The following is a 17,537-nucleotide window of genomic DNA, read 5'->3' on the forward strand; positions in this document are numbered from 1 at the left end:
CTGCATCAATAATTTCAAACTTATTGCTTGTTGGACAGTAAGAAGTTTGAAATTATTGATGCAGAATGAAGATTTGTCCTCCATTCATATACCCTGGAATTCCTGATCTTGAAGATGCAAACCTCAGTCCTGAAGTGAAGTATGTGTGAAGAGATAAAGTATGGCAGTATACATTGATATACCCACCACACACACACACATATATATATATATATATACACACAGGCTAATGATAGCGATAATTTAAACCAACCATCACTCAAAAACTAAGATGTTGCCCCTGATGAAAGGGACTGGAAAATCCAGTGTATTGAAGTTCCAAGTCCATTAGTTGCAATGGGAACACTGAAGGGATATCATGTGTTCTCATCCCAAAAAATCAAGAGATTTGAGGGAAGCCCACAATCCCAGAAGTAAAACTATTCCTGTAAGTAAGAGCCTGACTTCCCGTTCCATAGCCTAGATCTGGATACCAGGTGGCTGAGCCAGGTGTAAAACATGGTGAAAACTTGTACAACCTAGCAGAAGATATATGGTGCTGATGCTAAACCAAAGGCTAGATCCCTGTATACAAAATGAAGCTAAGGGCAAGATGAATTCACTATGAGAATGTGGAGAAATGTCTCAGCAACCTCCAAGTTGGGCATCCATGGACTTGGTGAAGAATGTCAATGTAAGGTGAGAAAAGACTCCATTGTTTACTGGGGAGGAATGAAGAATGGGTTAAGATGAGAAAGAACGATGATTGTACACGAATCTCCCCTTGTCTCAGGTACAAAGAAACAGGAAATCCTGGGAGAATGTGATCAACTGTCACTAACACCCACGTTATCAGTAACTCTGATAGCTGTGAAACGAAAATCCACACCCCACTTGTCAGGTGGAGGTTGAAGTACGACAGGGTGAGAGGATAATGGAGAATTGAATGGAAATACCAATCTCAATACCAGAACCTGAAGTACCCATGGATCTGCACTGAAGGAATACAAGGTGTCCATCAATAGTTGTAACTTCACTCTAACTGACCTCTGCCCCCACATCTAGGCTGATACTGATGCCAATGGCGTCGGTCAACCCAAATGGAGTGGCCCTAAAACTAAGGTCTGAGTCTATTCAGCTGCTAAAGCCAAAAAAAGTCGAGAGGACAACAACAAGAAAAAAGCAAAAGGATAATGGCAATTCACAATACAAACACTTCTGGGACACCTGCAAACATCAAGTGATAATAAAATGAAGACACATATAACACCCAGAGGCTACAGCAGGTAGACAAAGACCCATCACTAAGGTATCTCTACAGAAGAAACAAAAGCAGTCAATCTGACCAAGGTAGAAATTAGTAGGAGACCCCGTTCATCCACAAATTGATGTAGGGACCATTGATAGCTTGTCAACAATTAGCGGGGGAAGAAACAACACAAGACAAGTGCGAGGAGCAAACAAATACAAAAAAATAATGTAATTGGTTCAAAGAGATCACATGAACCAACCGGGAACCCAAAATATCCAAAATTAAATTATTTTAGTCTGAGGAATTGAAAAAAACAAAACATCCACCTGGAGGTGGAAAGCCAAAGCATGCCTACAGACAAACGAGGGTACAAGGTATCTCTATCTCATCACATAATAAAGCAGTAAATCTCTCAGGTGAAGAAGGAAAACTAACTAGTCCCCCCCAATCGTTCCACCATCAAGGGAGGAGTACACTCAAAGGTCACAGAGAAAAGCCCCAAAATTTCATAAACCCAAATGACCAATTGAAGAAAAGGAGTAGGAGGTGGGAAATCCAAATTGGACTCGTGAGAAGCTGACTTGGGAAAGAAAAGCATCAGAAAACCAGAGTCCAAATTCACCCTAAAAAAACCAGGATCAACAAAAAACAACTTCAGAGGCTCCAGAGAAAATGCCCTGGGCCGAATGTATGTCTCCATCTCCCAACAAGTCAAAACACAGACAGCCTCAACTGAGGAATCAGGGAGGTTGGATTAACCTGGCATGCTGACAATGGTCACGTGGAAATTCATACCCACAAACATCACATCCATTGTTTTTTGTTTTAAAGAAATAATAATTATATGGAAATCCGCAAGGTGACACGAAAATCGCAATCCATAGTGGAACGAACTACAGCACTTTGTCATAAAACACTGTGACCAACACTTTGCTGAGAAAAAGTGATTACATTATCTAAGTGAAGTGCTTATATACAGTGTCGGGATAGAGGGCACACTGAAGTGGGTGGAGGGATTTGCAAAGTAGATATTGCCAAGGGCATTTAATTGGGATATAAAAGACTGAAGCATGCAAGATCAATGCTTAGATAGGAAAAGCCAATGTCAAGGAATAGCTAAAGTGGCAGCAAAGAGTAAAGATGTTTTGGAAAAACACATGTACCATTGCTGCTACTTCAAAATAAACAGGAAAAAATGGTGTATTTAAGTATTTTACACTCACAAAAAAGACCTATCATTCTATAGGTATTTGAAGAACTTGTAGCATTCCGCCACAATTTAATTCTTAATAATGTTAGCGGACACCATTTCGACTTTTGATACCTCACTACTATAAAGGCTTGGTTTGGTCTGAACTTTCATTGGTGATAGTGTCCAGGGTCACTGATGTGGAGTGGAATTCTCCAACACTAGTCTGGCTCACAGACACACACCAAATGAAAGAATAGACCACTCCAAGCTTTTACTTATTGTTAAACAAATGTTTAAACAACTCAATTTCAAACAGGAAAACACATACACCAGTGTTGCTACTTCAGAATAAACAAAAAAACACATGCACCATTGATACTACTTCAAGATAAACAAAAAACACAAGTATCGTTATTGCTACTTCAAAATAAAGAAATATGAAATACTGTTGATACTTCAATATAAACAAAAAACACAAGTACCATTGTTGATACTTCAAAGTAAACAGAAAAATACATTTATCACTGTTGCTAATTCAGAATAAACAGAGAAACACAAGCAACATTGTTGCTGCTTCAAATACTTCAGACTAAACAACCTAATTCATGTGCAAAAATATTATTCTGATAAACAGGACTATGGAAATAAATCAAGAAATATAAATCACTAACCTACAATAAATAGAATATGAAATAAAAAACAAACTCTCACCTCTGCCCTTCTTGAGCTTCCCTTCTATTCTACAAACATTAAAAAGATCTGTTTCAAAAAATATCTTAATTTAATATACACCTAAATAAAGTGGATACATTCTTTTAGAAACTAATTGCCAAAAAAAGTTAAATGATTCTAATGAAATCAACTAAAACATGGTAACTAGGAAAGCCACTTCAATAACAATTGTTGTATCACATTAGAAACATAGATTTATTTACTGTCAATTTTAAATAATTGATAATTGAAACTAGCTAGTTCTTGGGGAAATGTATTTCCGATAGGAACTTACCCCCCCCCCATAGCTATCTTGACCTTCATTTGCCCTCTAGGCATTGGTAAATCTTATGAACAGCACACCAGTATTTTATACCCCTATATTTCTCGCATTATTGTAGCAACATCTGCTGACCATGTGACCACCCTCCACCAATTCCATTGTAGCCTTTATGCTAGTGCAAGTAGCTCCCTCTACCATTGCTGCACAATTCTCACTTTTGAGAATTGGCATATGCAAATCTGAAAACACTGACAAATCAATGGGGAGAAAGGGTGGGAAGTGGGTGAGAGGAGGTAAGTACCTATGGGAAATACATTTTCAGTGTTAGAAAATATTTACTTCCGAAACGGTACTATCACCGCTCCCCCATAGCTAGAATCTCACACTGGAAAGGTGGAGAGGCCAGTGAAGGCACAAAAACAAATAATCAAGTGCAGAGTGACTGCTATGAAAAAAAGAAGGTACGCCACTATTAAAATACCCATGTGGGGTATAGCATTACTTCTGGCAACAGGTATGCTCTTCACCCAGTAAAGAAGATAAGACACATAGGGTAGAAATGAAGAGAATATGTGGCTAGCACTAGAGGGACATATATGGATAGGCCAAGTGCAGTTTGCCTGGGCAGAAAACATCCAGGGGAAGTGCATTGAGATCCAATGTATTATGGCAAGTGCTGTCCAAGGACAAAAACAACTTGAAAGCAGCTTGTATAAGTTTGTAAAATCAGCGAGTGCAGTCTGCCCCAGCAACCCCCTTGGATTATGTCAAGTGCGGTCCATCTGGACAGAAAACATCCAGTGGAAGCACCTTGCATAATAGATATAGTGCCATAATGTGTGTATAATAGGCAGCATAACGACGACAGTCCTCTTCTCATCAAGTGAGTACAGATGGCTATGAGATTTTGTTATTGTACAAAACCCACTTGTGAAGAAACCTCTATGGTCCACCACTTCAGTAAATGGGAACCGGAAGTGGCAAGGACCCCATGCTCCACTAGAAGAAGGGGGAAGACACATTGGGGGTTCCAGAGGAATGACCCACTGGACACAGTGCAATGGTTGTCTGCATTTCCATATTTTAAAAAGCAGAAAGATTGTAAGAATCATGGGTCAGTAGGTCCTCAGGATATATATCTATATACTACTAAAACTCTGAGATTGTTTGTGTGTGGGCTTGTCTGTAATTAAATACAGCAAAAATGGTGCACAATGGCACCATATTTGTAATGAAATGAGAATAGAAACAGAATAAATCAAGTTTCGTTAAAATCAGGCCACGGGTTACCGAGTTAGTCCCATTTTTCGGGTCACTTTAATATCTTCTATACAACAGTATATGAACAACAGAAATTAAATGATGAGATGAAAATGTGTTATAACGGCACGTAGAAAGAACAACAATAAAATGGACCTACAATATTATTGACTATTTGCAAATAGTAACTATAGAGACGAGGTAATAAAATAAAAATCAAGTCGAGAACAACAACAAAATTTTATAAACATAAACATCTCGCTGAGCATTGGCTATTATATTATTTCCCTGTCAATGTTCCCATCTTCATTAAAATGCGAAAGATGACAAAAACAAGATCTTGAAAAATTTAATTTATCTATATACTACTAAAACTCTGAGATTGTTTGTTTGCCTATTTTCTCAGTCAAAAAATCATTCACACTACCAATCGAGCTCTTTACAAAACTTCATCGGGCCACGAGTTACCGAGTTAGCACCATTTTTCGAGTCACTTTATGAAAACTTCTAGCATGAGTAATCTTACATTCCACTACCGTTCGCATTTTTTACGAAACTTCTTCGTTCAAATCTATTTCCCTGTCAATGTTCCCATCTTCATTAAAAGGCGAAAGATGACAAAAACAAGATATTGAAGAATTCTCAATAATGTGCCTTAGTTATGGTAGGTAATTAGAAGAAAAAATAAAGTGTTACTGTTTCTTATTTGTAGAAGGTTTAACAGGAAAGACCACAACATAATGAACTAATTCATCACAATATCTGAAAACTCTGACTTCACTTTTTTGAAAAGTGATATGGTCTTTACTTTTACTCCCTATTAACAATCAAATATCTTTTTTGAATTATGAATAACATGAATGGATTGAAATATTTAATTAAATTATTCCAAAATAAACCTTCATTTTGGTGCAAGATTGAAATTAGTTTGAATTCTTCATAACCTCTGAATAATGGGTGACCCAACGGGCCACGGGTTGTCCAGTATATACATATAGATAGATAGATAAAGATACACCACCAGAAAAGCGTCAGGTGGTCTTACTGAAACACCCCATCTCCACAGTGAGCATTAGAAAGAAGAGAAGTAAGCGCTAGTATAAAATGATTCAGCATATCTTACCAGGCAGCACCCACCACAAGGTTGGATCCAGAAATGCAAAGTATGCATAAGTGAAATCAAAATGTTAACTTATCCAAGTTAAGTAGAGGAAACTATGACTGAGCAGGCCAATACACTGGAGAGGAATCTGATCGGAGGGTACGTATAGAGATGAAGACCCCTCCAATACTAACTGAACGCATTTACCCCAGAGCTGAGGTGTGTGGGACAGGAGACGAAATGGAAGAAAGTGAAGGGATCACTCTGTAGGAAGAACTTGGTTGGGGTTGGATAGATGGTCTGCAACCAGATTCATAACACCCAGAACATGACACGCCAAGAGTGTGATATTGTAGCTGTGAGCCCAGTATAAGAGGTCGGGTGGGAGAAAATGCAAGGTCCTGGGCTTGGTACCCCCTTGTTTGGAGATATAAATGACAACAGTTGAATTGTCGAAATGAACCATAACCACTTGCTCTCATAAGACTGGGAGAAAATGAGTGACAGCCCAATGAACTGCCAACAGTTCCAAGTGGTCGATATGGTTAAGTAAATTCCTCGATGGAACAGATGCAAGTCGAGACAAGGCAGAGGGAGAGAAATCCCCACCATGGTGAGAGCCCTGTCATCAAAGAAGGTCGGAGTTGATCTCTGAGGGAAGGGTAATAGGATGATCCAAGGAATTGCACGAGAATTTCCACTGGTCAAGAAGCATCCACTGAAGGGAACGTACATGTGCTCGACCCAAGGGAGTGAGAGCTTCCAGGGAGGCCCCGTCCTCAAAAGAGAAAGAACCTCTCGAGCAGGAAGAGAAGGTGATGACAGAGCCTAAGTGACTGTTCGTTCCATACCCAGGAGCTGAAATGGTGAAAGCTGGGCCTGACTGAGATGGGAATGGAAGAGAATTGATGAAAAATCCCATCCGAGCAGATTCCCAAATAGGAAAGAAGGTGTGATTGGAAGATTGGGCTTGGGAAGAGGCGAACAGGAGGCAATCATCCATATGATGATGAGTCCAAAGACCGAACTAATGTAGATGACATACAAAGGCATGGACAACCTGACAGAACACATAAGGAGCTGAGGAAAGACCAAGCGGTAGTGCATGGAACTGGAACACATCCTCCCCATGGACAAACCAAAGATAATGCCATGACTCCTGAGCAATGGGGATATAAAAATAAGCATCTGTCACATTGAATTTGGTCATCCAAAGACCCAGGGAAAAATTCACCAAAGAGAGAGGTAGGATTAATCCATGGTGAAACAGGGTGTGTCTAGGAAGGCATTCTGCCAGGATAGATCGATAATAGGTCGACAATCTTCCCTCCTTTTGGGGACAACAAACAGACAGGTGTAAAAACTCTGACAAACAGGTATCACACGTTCTACAGCACCATTGTGAAGAGATTGAGAACTGACTCCACCAGACAATTTGACAAGACTCAATCCCAAGGAGAAGGAAAAGAAACCATGAAAGAGGATAGGGGAAGAGGGAACTGGAATTGAATTCACAGATCTCCTGACAGAACCTGTAACGCCCATGGATCCATTGTTAAGGGTTTCCAGATGGTGAAAAAAGTTGTAACCTGGCCCCCACCCGCCCATGGAAAGATATCCCATCACTGATAACGATAAGACGAGAGAAACAGGAACAGGAAGAATGGCTGTAAGGAAGGAGATGTCAGGAGTAGGGAAAAGGGCGGGGTAAAGAAGAAGGAGCACGGGGCACTCGAACAGGCAAAGACTGAGCAGAATCAGTAGGGCAAGACAAACGAGAAGCAATGGAGGACAAAGAAGAATGCAATCTCGCCACATTGACCCTGGACTCCAAAGACTCAGGAAGATCCCCAAAGACAGTATCACACAGAAATGGGGCCTGACAAAGTTCCCATAATGATGAAAGGGGGAGACGCACCCCCGCAAGTAACGCAACACTCCCGAGTAAATCCCAACAACATAAAATCCAAGTGGTGAGGGACAAAGCTGAAGCCAACAACCAGGACATAGCAGACTATAGGAGGATCGAAAGATTGGCCAATAACTGATCAGGAGACTGGTGGACGGCTTGAGACAACAACTGTAAATAGGAAAGAACATATAAAAGGCTGGTCAATGTAATGTGAATTGTAAGGGAAGAAAAGGATCTAAATGCTGAGAATCCAAATATGGATTTGAGGCACTTTGGTAAGCAAAAGAGATTTGGTCCAAAAGTTGAGGTGGCATACCCACTCCTGACTGTACTTGAGCAACAAAATTTTGAGCACAAACAAAAATGTCGGGAGAGGGAGAAAAATAATAATAATCAAGGGATAAAGGGGAGAAATGCAGAAATTGACAAACCTGATCAATAAGGATAAAAAAGGCATGGTCAGCAGACTCTCCTGACAGTAAGTGTTATATGACTAGCTGAAAATAACTGGGGTAGGAAAAACCTAGTCAAAATTGTTCTCTCCTCTCCCTCCCCCCGTCGAAAAACTTCTTCAGAAGCGTGGACCTGGGTGAAGGGAGAAAGAGCAGAAGAAGCAGTGAAAGCATCCATCTCCCTCTTAATTAATGCCTGAATCTCCTTGGCCGACATCGGTAACTCGCCACGCTGGGGACTAGTGACATGAGTTTCATCCATATTGGTGGGTACCTCTTCATCTGCCACATGAAAATTCGAATTCATTAGTCCACATGGACTTTTAAAAAAATGTATAATAGTAAAGGAACTACTAAATGAACAAGTAATTCCAACTAAAAGTGAAAACTTGCAAGAAAACACACAAAAACATAGCAAAATTTGCTTGAAGAATAACTGAAAACACACATCTAAACACATTAATGTCAACTGAGAAAGTGGGGATTGTGCTGCAATGGTAGAGGGGGCTACCTGCACTAGTATAGAGGGTGCAATGGAATTGGTGGAGGATGGTCACATGATCAGCACATGTTGCAGCAATGATGCAAAAAATATAGAGGTATAAAAAACTGTCTGCTGTTCATAAGATTTACCAATGCCTAGAGGACAAGAGATAGCTATGGAAGAGTGGAGGTAGTACCGTTTCTTAATTACTTCAAAGTTAATGACCAAATATATAAACAGAACAATAGGTTAGCTATGGTTCCCCACCAACTAACATGTGAAGACTATGATAGTGTATATACAGATCAAACAGAACATCCCATAGAAATGAGAATTAAAGAACAATCAAGAAGTTGGAAATTAAGGAAAATGGATTCAACCTTTGCACCCCACCTTATTGAAACTAAACACCAACTTTTTCATTAAAAAAACTGCAAAATTTTACATATCTGTGAAAAAGGTAAAAAACTAGACAGTCTGGAAATTTTATAAATAAATAGATATCTAAAAACAAACAAATCGAGAAAAAGCTCTAAATGACCAAACCAACTTTAGCTCCTCCCTACTTGTCTCTATGTGAATGTCAAGGTCACTTCCATTTCTTTGTTTAAACATATATATATATATATATATATATATATATAAACCCTGCTACAAAACATTTCAGTCTGTAACTGATGATGCCTTTGCTGGCAAAACCATGGTCAAAACAAATGAAGTATTTGTGAAATGTACAATTGTCTTGTTTTTTTCTTTTAAGTTAGAAAAATAACAGAAGTAAACTGTGTTTACTTACTTCTGTCTTGCTTTCTTAGAGGTCTTCTTCATTCTTTGAGTTGTGCTCATTTTAAGAATTTTAGATGGTGGGTTACCTGTTGGAGTTTGACTTTCATTTATTACAGAGGAACTTGAGCTACTTGAACTACTGCTGCTTGATGTGTTTGCTTTGGAAGCAGAATTGGGGATAGCTTGTGTCTTTTCAACATCATCACTTCCACTATTAGCATTCTGTGATTCTGTTTCACTCTCATGTTCTATAGAATAATCAACAGATACATATTTAGTTAAAAACAACCAACAGCTGTTGTTTTAAAAGTATTTCAGGCAGTGTATGCACAGTTAAATTTTGGCTTTAATAAACTGCTCCTGCTTGTTTCAAGAAGGGGACAACATTCTGGGTTATATTTCAGGTTCACTTGGAGAAGTATATAAACTAGAATGATGTCCTACTTTAGAAATAGGAAGGAGCAGTTTATCAAAGTCAAAATTTAGACAACAGATGGATTAAGCACAGATAACGGAGCATTTTAAATAAGTTTATGAATATGTGTAAGAATAATTTTATTATATTTAAATATTAAATTTAGTTTTCAAAACCTCTCTTTAAAACGTTATATTAATTCACCGAAGAGTCCACTTTTTGTACTAATGAACAGGCTATATTACTGATATAGATATCTAGACTACTGTATTACTAAAGTTTATACTTTTGTACTACTGAACTATCTACACTACTGCATTACTCAACAGACTACACTCTACACTACTATACTTCTGAACAGTCTACATCACTGAAATATTGAACAGTCAACACTATGGTATCACTGAAGAGTCTACACTACTGTATTACTGAACAGTCCACACTACTGTATTACTGAACAGTCTACACTACTGTATTACTGAACAGTCCACACTACTGTATTACTGAACAGTCTACACTACTGTATTACTGAACAGTCCACACTACTGTATTACTGAACAGTCCACACTACTGTATTACTGAACAATCCACACTAATGTGCTCCTGAACAGTCCACACTACTGTATTACTGAACAGTCTACACTACTGTATTACTGAACAGTCCACACTACTGTATTACTGAACAATCCACACTAATGTGCTCCTGAACAGTCCACACTACTGTATTACTGAACAGTCTACACTACTGTATTACTGAACAGTCTACATTACTGTATTACTGAACAGTCCACACTAATGTGTTCCTGAACAGTCCACACTACTGTATTACTGAAAAGTCTACACTACTGTATTACTGAACAGTCCACACTAATATGATACTAAACTGTCTATGTCTACACTAATGTCTTACTGAAGAGCTTACATTACAGTAATACTGAGTGTATGTTCACCAAGATATTATAGCTCAAACCATGGGTATTTGAATATCCAGCACAACACATTATCCACTACACCATGCTTGGCCCATGTTAATTTCATTTACAAAATCATTAATGAGCATTTTACAGTGCATTAACAAGTTGTTTAAAAATGAATGATTATATATGATTTGCTCGAAAATTATAAAATATAATTTAGTAACATGTCTCTATATCATTTCAACTACCATTTTGCATGATGTGAGCCTAGTGCAAGGGATGATATGTATTTAATGTAAATACTAATTCATAATCTTCAAAATCACTTTGTAACATCTGTATTTTATTTTAGTATTGTTTTTCTCACCCTTTTCTTCCTTTTCAATGATCCCACTCACTACCTGAAAAATACAATTCTTTATAATACAAAACAGTAAACATCTATGTATTTAATTTTGAATCAACACACCAGGTTTCCACTTCACTTTGTTAAAACACAATATAGCATATCAAGTATATGTTAATACAGTATAATGTTTTTTGAGTATTAAACATAAGAATAGACACATTAAATTACTAATAATTTAAATATTCCACTCATTTAAATATAGATTTAGCAATATTGTAAATACAATGTATTTTGGAATTCTTATATTAGCCTTAAATATGGATCTTTACAGTAACAGTGTGTATTTCAATTACCTTCCTATACCTTTTGAAACCTGAAAAGTTGGATAATTTAGCTTTCTAAGTTGTGTACATACTCTCCTAAACTCAAAATACATCAATGCAGTCTAGAGAAGAGAAATATGGTAAACATATAAAAATTTTAGAAAATTTCTAATAACTCTCTTTATATTGGTTTGGTCATTTTGATCAACTCTGCAACCACCAGAAAAGTATACATACAATAACTTTTAATGTGGTAAGTGTATCTTCATGAAATTAAACAAGTTTTCAGTAAGCATTACAAGTGTTTTCTACACAGATATTTTTACTAAAGATTTGTCTGTGAATATATAGAATAAGAATGTGAATATATAGAATAAGAATAAGAAGGTGATTTTCAACTTAAGATTAAAATTATTTTTCCATTTTATAGTTTTCATATTTCATTTGAGTAACCTCTAAAACCTCCTAAATAAATATCAAGTTTGCCTGAGTAAAACTTTATATTTTATCTGTTATTTCCTATATTCTAGCACTCAGTCAATTTTACCTTCTAAGTGCCATAAAAAAATGCTTTGTTAAAAAAAAAGGTGTGACATGCTCACTTTTATCTACCTGTATTGAGAGGGTTAATACCTTAATATAATAATAAATTTCAAAGAAATTTTTCAAAATTCATAGTGCAAGTAGATTTCTAAAGTTGAGTTCTGGCTTTAATGGAATGCTCCTGTCTTCTTCCAGGGTGGGACAAAGTTTTGGCTTCTATACTGATGCCTTCTTCAACTGGAAGGCAGGAGCAGTCCATTAAAGCCAAAACTCTGCTTTGCATAAAATACCCATGAAAAAGATTTTTAAACTCTTTTTATCATAGAAAAATTTGACATTTTAAACATCATAATACTTATTTATAAATTATCTTTTACAGGATATTAGAATTATAAAAATCCCATAACTGACTTACTGCCATAGATGTTATGGAAGACTTTGAAAATAACCGCTCAGCCTCTTTGAACTTTCTGTTTCTCTTATCAGCCTTACTGTTGGTGTTCCTAGAAATAAAAATATTTTAACTTTCTGTTTCTCTTATCAGCCTTACTGTTGGTGTTCCTAGAAATAAAAATATTTTAACTTTCTGTTTCTCTTATCTGACTCACTGTTAGTGTTTTAAAAAGAAAAATATTTTAAATTTCTGTTTCTCTTATCAGCCTCATTGTTGGTGTTCCTGAACGACTCTCATACTCCACTAGAAGAAAAGGGGTGGGGGTGGGGGCTGAGAATGCATTGAAGAGCCCAGAAAAATGTCAACACCCAAGAGAGTGCAATGGATGATCATGAAACCCTATTTTAAAAAGAAGACCATACCAATTTGTTCAATCAAGGCATGGCAGAGTTGGGCAGCTATCCACTTCTGCTTTACCCATGAAATCCATACGTGGTACGGTCCAAGATGGGCCAATTTAAGAAGCAAGTATCGCGAGGTTATTCACCTACAAGTGATCTTGTGAAACACTCCATCTCAAAGATGAGCATGCGAAGCCATGGAAAGGAAAGCGTCAGTCAACATGGCATCCAGTGCAGATTTATAGTTAAAGAATACCTGGTAACGGACCACTTGCCGCAGAGTGGGATACATCTAATGAAGGTATGAAGAATGAGCCCCTGAAAGAAAAGAAAATATTAATAAAGATTTATCCAGTGTCAGAGATGCACCAAAGTCTGAAGTACAGCCACAGGTGGAAAGCGAAAATCCTGGGAAGCCGAAACCGCAATATGATGTAAATAATGGGAGATGAAAGTGTTAGGGTTGGTCCACATGCCCAATTGGAGGATTTCCTCCAAAGGCCAATGAAAACGAGAAGCAAGGGAAAAGGTGAGGTGTCAGATTTGATGAGAGATAACATAGAAGAAAGTATGATGGAAAGGTGACAAGGACAGGATCAAATGACGAAGCTAATTTATGAGAGTAAAAGGTGATAGATCTCTGGGCAAAGAGGGTTGCCATGGGATAAAGAGATAGGAAAGGGAACCATGGAAGGAAGCCTTGAGGGCAACATAACAATAAAGGGCACGCACAGTACATAGAAGTTGATCTGGATCGGGATGAGAAATAGAGGGAAAGGAAATAGGCAAAAAGGAGGAGTTGCCCTCACAAGTTGCCAATGTTTTGGAAAGGAAGAAACAATCCAAATAAAAGAGAAGATAGGTATGGTAAATGTGTGCATGTAACATCAATTGCAAACAAGTCAGACCACTGATGCCCACAGGCCAAAAGGAGAAGGAAATACGTCTTAGGGACAGGTAAAACAAAGAACACGAGGAAATAGGTTCGATTGGTGGTAAATTAAGGAAATGGAGGAGCACATTAATTTGCCAATCTGGAAGAATAGGTTGTTGAGGAGGTCAATGAATCTGGAAGGAATGAATTAACATGACAAGGAGGGGTGACAGAAAAACCCTGCAGTAACAGAAAATATGAAAGGTATGGGATAAAGCTGCCCGATAACCTGAAATTGAGGAGACCAAAGACCCCTGATCGAAAAGCCAAGTGAGAAACTTGGAGAAACCAGCAACAGTAGGACAAGCAGCAGGAAATCCTTGAGCCTGGGCCTATGTAAGAAAGACCTTCCACTTTCACTGATACACTTCCATGGAGGAAGGATGAATGGATTGAGCCAAATGAAAAGCTACACAAGGGGAGAAACTAGATCTTCTCACCAAGGACTGGACAATAACAGGTGTGAAGACAAAGGACATGAAGTGTGGGATGCAGAACTGATGACTGGGATTGACAAAGCAGGTCAGGTAATAAGGGAAGTGGTACAGGAGGGAATAACTGTAGTTGGAGCAAATGAGGAAACCATGGGTGAGCTGGCCAGTAGGGAACAATAAGAAGGACCCAGCACAGAGTGGCATGGATAAGGGAAACTACCTGATGAAGCAATCAGATAGTAGGATAAACATACAGGAATTTGTATGACAAATCCTGGCTGAAGACATCTATAGCCAAAGCCTGAGGATGATGTACCAGGGACCAAAAGAGTGATTTAAGGTGGTGGCAAATCCATCAATGTGAGGAAAGCCAGAAAGTGAGGTAGCAGACAGGGCATGGTGAACTGATAATTCCATAGAATGGAGTCAGAGAGGAGAAGGTTGGGCCCAACTGAGGTGAGCGTTGAAAAAGACACCCAGATGCACAAGGTATTGGGTAGGATGCAGGAAGGACTTCTCCAATTTGATCAACCAGCCTAACGGAGCAGCTTTCAGAAGGAGCTGATGAGTATGAATGGCCGACTCCTGTTTAGAAAGGGCCATAAGTAGCAAGTCGTCCATGTAAAAATGGAAATGCAGCCCCAGAGCATGAAGATGTCGAGCAAAAGCTCTCAACACCCAACAGATAACATAAGGAGCAGAAGGGTAGGGAGCTAAATTGGTACACCACCCCTAGATGGACGAACCAAAAGTACAGATGAGATGGGAATATGCAGCTAAGCATTGGAGATGTCCATCTTGGTCATCCACAGATCCAGAGAAAATACCCACGAAAGAGGGAGGTAGGACTCTATGGTAAAACGTGGGAGGTAAACAAATTGATTGCGGCGGGACAGATCTAAGACAGGCCTCCAGTCCCTGGTCTTTTTGGGAACAACAAACAGACTGGGATAAAACCTCAGCAAATTATGTGGAACAGGTTCAATAGCCTGGTGGGTGAAAAGGTCCTGTGCCACCTCTGTTAGACACTGGCAAGTTATGGGATCCCAAAGAGAAGGGAAGGAATCATGTATCTGGGAAAAAGGAAGGTGGGGCAAGAAATGGAATTTCGAGGCCCTCAGACAAAACCTGAAGAACCCAAACATCAGTGATGATAGGATGCCACTGATGAACAAAGGCTGCAAGTTGGGCTCCCATCAGGTAGTCACCTGAACTATTGGCATGTATCATGCATCATCAAGAAACACGATGACCTGTGGCTCTGCAAGGAGGAGAGACAGGTAAGGGTTTGGAAGGGGAAGGATGGGAAACTGGAATTGGTGCCACACTTGGCTCTGACTGAGATTAATGGATTACCAGATGAAAAAAGGGTAGATTGTTGCTGGACAGTTGCCGTCTAAGACTCCAAGGACTCCAGGACTGTATCAAAGACGAAACGTCTTAAAAACGGAACCATAAGCAAGTCCCAAAGATAAGGAGGAGATAATCAGGTTCTAGATAAAACAGCATCAAGACCTAAAAGGTTCCAACAACAGATAAATCACGTTTGTAAAGCCAGAGGCAAAGATGACAAACGAGCCAATGTGGAGGTAAGGAGGGAGAGGATGACCCAGAAAATCCTTCAGGATTTCTGTGAAGAGCCTCAAATAGGAGATGAATTGTGGAAAGGTACTGCAAAAGAGTCATGAGGGTAAGACAAAGACAGGAAAATTTGGCATGGGTGTGACTAACGAGAGATTCGGGGCCTGCCCCCAAATGGATAAAACCAAACCCAATAGTTGTTGGTTGAGATATAGACAGTCAGCCCTATGATATGAGAGGGCAGACTGATCTGAAGCCCAAGGGGGATAAGGCATACTGATGCCATTGCCCAACTGAAAGGTGAATTGTTCAGCATGATTTGATTTCAGCATTTGATTCCAATAAGGGGATGCAGAAGGCTTGTGGCATGCATATTAAAATATTTCACATACAGAGGGCAGCAATGAACGAGAATAGCTAAACAAGAAGACTTCAAAATGAATTGTTCCTAATGAAATACATAGTATTTGAAAGAGAATTTATCCTAAATATTGTAGAAAGAGCAGTTAAGAAATTATAATAATGAATCAAAGTATTACTTTAAAACAAAGTTCTGATAAAATTGTTATACGTTTCAGGTTTAACTACTAGTTTATTTATAGTATTTAAAAAACAAAAATATTTACCCTATATTTAAACCAATAAATAAGATAAAGCAAACTTTAGGTAATACTGAAGATAATACTCAGTTAATAGAAAGAGCTGGAATTTACAAAATTGAAAGTAAATGTGAAAGGATTTATATTGGACATACAAGGGATATATATATATTTGTCATAGCACAGAATGTACATAAAACACAACATACAGAATTATGGTAAAAACCTGTAATATCAGCTCAAACAAAAGATATTAAAACCAATAATATTGGTGAATCAAGTATACAAAATATCATAAATTATTACATAGCATTGAAGGTCCAGTGAATATCTGTGCAAGAACATGACATGAACTCATCTAAAGGTTATGCAGGAATTGTAAACCAATATGTAGGTCACATGCTCTAGTTAAAAAAGGTATAAATATGATACTATCATGTCTTGCAGTTCACTTCTAATGATGATGATGTAATGATAAACCATCTAGAGTTGACTTTTTGGAGGCCATAGATTGGACTTAATTAAAAATATTTTTAATTGTGTACCAATTTTAACATCATGTGTTTTATTTATCATTTTAAATATAAGTTCAGACAAAGATGTGAAATTAAAATGTTCTTGCAGGTATTTATTTACTCAACTCTGCACATCAAAAAATTATTACATTTCCCCACTGCCATGAAGATACTATGCTAGCCTATGATGTAAACATCATTAGACTATAGCCCTCCAACAGTGGGAGGATGATACAACCTCCATATGCAGTAATTTCCAAGAGCACTAGCACATGAACAAAGTTACATTATTGACGAGGCAAAAAGAAATACACAGAATTGGGGTGGAATAGTAGGAGGTTGTAAAGAGGTGAGTAACAATATAAAATATATTTTCAGGTAAGGAAGATGTTAACTTCAGAAATTATTCCTCACTCTGTACAACAAAGAACTAGAATATTATATTGATAAGATGGTGAAGGAGACATTGCAGAGAAAAAAATTAAAAAATGCATCTGAGAACATAAAGGTAAAACCCATGGAGCCAAGTAAGTGGGGAAACACTTGGTGGATGACCACATCCACCTCATGCAGGGAATACTCTTTGTCTAACAGAGGTGTCAGCACAAAAGATATTGTCAAAAGATTTTTTGTATGGTGATAAGTTCCTCTCTGGTCTACTCAGGACCCTACTGAAGTAGGCCACCACGTGTTCATTTTCACCCACTTTCTGAGACAAC

The 17,537-nt window shown here is 38.2% G+C and overlaps 1 protein-coding gene across 4 annotated transcripts in view; it reads right to left on the bottom strand.

Moving 5' to 3' along the window:
* Positions 1-17,537, bottom strand: part of LOC106468646 (chromatin modification-related protein MEAF6-like) — a 29,625-nt gene that overhangs the window by 5,906 nt on the left and 6,182 nt on the right. For 3 of the 4 annotated variants that reach the window (XM_022396996.1, XM_022396998.1, XM_022396997.1), the window contains exons 3-6: positions 12,376-12,463; positions 11,113-11,146; positions 9,424-9,661; positions 3,135-3,158 (exon numbers count right to left, since the gene is read on the bottom strand). In XM_022396996.1, the coding sequence (XP_022252704.1) occupies positions 3,135-3,158; positions 9,424-9,661; positions 11,113-11,146; positions 12,376-12,463 (384 nt within the window). Of the gene's footprint in view, positions 1-3,134; positions 3,164-9,423; positions 9,662-11,112; positions 11,147-12,375; positions 12,464-17,537 lie in introns of all 4 variants that reach the window. The other variant, XM_013929080.2, reaches the window with a different exon arrangement.

The sequence above is a fragment of the Limulus polyphemus genome, unplaced genomic scaffold (genome assembly GCF_000517525.1).
Source record: "Limulus polyphemus unplaced genomic scaffold, Limulus_polyphemus-2.1.2 Scaffold3096, whole genome shotgun sequence".
Taxonomy (NCBI): domain Eukaryota; kingdom Metazoa; phylum Arthropoda; class Merostomata; order Xiphosura; family Limulidae; genus Limulus; species Limulus polyphemus.